Source organism: Arachis ipaensis, chromosome B10 (genome assembly GCF_059453495.1).
Source record: "Arachis ipaensis isolate K30076 ecotype BB chromosome B10, ASM5945349v1, whole genome shotgun sequence".
NCBI classification, from domain to species: domain Eukaryota; kingdom Viridiplantae; phylum Streptophyta; class Magnoliopsida; order Fabales; family Fabaceae; genus Arachis; species Arachis ipaensis.
In genome coordinates this window covers 46,399,700-46,401,898 of record NC_142435.1, presented here as the reverse complement: position 1 = coordinate 46,401,898, position 2,199 = coordinate 46,399,700, and the positions used below count along the sequence as shown (strand labels likewise).

At 36.4% G+C, this 2,199-nt stretch overlaps 1 protein-coding gene across 1 annotated transcript; it reads left to right on the top strand.

The window, feature by feature from the left end:
- Positions 1-747: 747 nt before the first annotated feature.
- On the top strand, positions 748-1,206 carry LOC107620750 (protein FAR1-RELATED SEQUENCE 5-like). The gene has a single exon (XM_016322876.1). It carries the CDS (start codon positions 748-750, stop codon positions 1,204-1,206), a length of 459 nt encoding a protein of 152 aa, XP_016178362.1.
- Positions 1,207-2,199: the final 993 nt, after the last annotated feature.

The following is a 2,199-nucleotide window of genomic DNA, read 5'->3' as shown; positions in this document are numbered from 1 at the left end:
ACGGTGGATTAGGTAAGGTCACCTCCCTCCAGTAGTTTATTTTTGCCTGTTCAAGCTCAACCTTTGGTTGTCAACAAGGTATGTCCGATTAAGTTTTTTTGTTAATCCAGATTAGTTTAATTTTGATGATAGACTATGCCTTTTCAACGGTTCTCTGTTTAGAGTGTTGAGTTGCTATTCTAGAATTTGGAAATTAAGTCACATTATCCAGTTCTATGCTGTGGCTAGGTTTAGGGCATTGAAATTAAAACCTTATACTGGAGTCGTAAACAATTGGGTTAGTTTAATTGGGTTTGGTTCTGGTAATTTTACATGCAGCTTAGGTTAGTTTCCTGTAGTTGCTGCCATTGGTTCTGTTTATTCACATTTTTTGTCACCAACCTGAATTTTTGTAGGGGTAAAATTATATCCACAAATGAGGATGATGTTAAGAATGATTCTGATAATGATTTGGGTGATGATTTCGATAATCAACCGAATGCAGAAGATGATGCTGAAGATGATGATGTGGATTCGCTGGATTCTACTAGCAAGAGTGAAAAAGATTGTGGTGTAAAAAGAATAGCGGCTTTAATGGTGAAGGATATTTGGAACCTGGAGTTTAGGACAGAGGATGAGGCTTGCCAATTTTATAACGCTTATGCTTATTGGCATGGATTTGTAATGTGGAAGGACGACGTCATTAGGGATAACGAAGGTAGAATCATTTGCAGGCAACTTGTTTGCAATAAGGAGGGCTAAAGGAATATGAGGTATCTTGATCTGGATGATAGATCAAGGGAGGCAAGGTCACTCACGCGAACCAAATGTCCAGCTCAGCTTAGGGTAAAGCTTGACTACGGCTGCGAAAGATGGAAGGTATCATGTTTTGTGGAATCTCACAACCATGATCTGACGCCCCCCCAATTTGCGCATCTTGTTCCGGCCAATTGTCGTCTCACTGTTACTGATAAAGTCCAAGTGGAAAATCTTCATAATTTTGGTGTCAAGACGTGCCATATTATAGGATACATTGCGTTCCAGAAAGGTGGATATCGTCATGCTGGCTTCACACGCAAAGATTTGTACAACCATATTAATTTTTATCGTAGATCAAAAGTAAAAAACGGGGATGCCAATGCGGCAATAAACTATTTGATTGGCAAGTCAAACAATGATCCGCTGTTCTTTGGTTTGTATATATGGGTCATATATACCACATTCTAGTGGTTTTGGTTTTATTAACTGTCAAACAATTTATCCGACCATGACAAGAATTTTAGACGTCCAGACATTATTTATAAAAAATTATCTTAACAAAAGCTTTTTCATGTGCAAGAATTGATTGTGGCATTTGTGTGGCTACATGGATGATGGTATGGCAGTGGTAACACCCTAATTATGGATTGCAAAATTTTTCATACATTATACAGAATCTGCAGAAATGATTAAATTGGGAGTGAGATGGTGTTCTTTAGGATGACGGGTTCTAATAATGTGATTAGTGAAAAAATATTGAAAATCAAGTTGATACGTATAAACAATTAGTGACTCGCTTACCAAGATAAGGTAAATACACATGCAGGATCCATGGATTTGGTTAGCACACATTTCCATTTTACAAGGAAATATTGGAGGCAGCTTTTAATTTCAAATTAAATAAACAAAAAATCGGAGATAATTTAAACAAGAATGTTAGAACTTCCACAAAATTTATATTTGCTAGCATAGACAAGAAAAACTTTGGTAGTCGAGACAATTTTTATGGTAAACAATAGCTAAGTCCAACTGGTAACAATAACACCAGTAACACAATATTCTACCATATCAATTTTGATTGGATGCAACATCTCACACAATCAATAAGTTAGAGAAATTTAAGTTCATTCCTTATGAGCCAACCAGAGACTTCAAGCAAATAAACTACATCAAACATTAACCTACCGAAAACCAACATTACCAAACGTGCCTTGAGAAAAATGAATGAATTCCAACTAATTTATCTTCCGTTGCTGGTTATTCCGGATGAACTGCTACAAAAAATCTTCTTGTGAAGCAGTGCCAAAGTTGTAGGGAGATGTATGTGCTTGAATAAAATTCTGGCTCCGACGCCTATGTGATAAACCACTATTTTATGGTTTATCTTGTGCTAAATTGAGTGGTTTTTATCAGTTCTTGGCACACTTATTCATACAAACTGTATGGTTTTACAAATCCTTC

Excerpts from the sequence above, each read along its gene's own strand:
- LOC107620750 (XM_016322876.1), top strand. The coding sequence starts at position 748 with ATGAGGTATCTTGATCTGGATGATAGATCAAGGGAGGCAAGGTCACTC.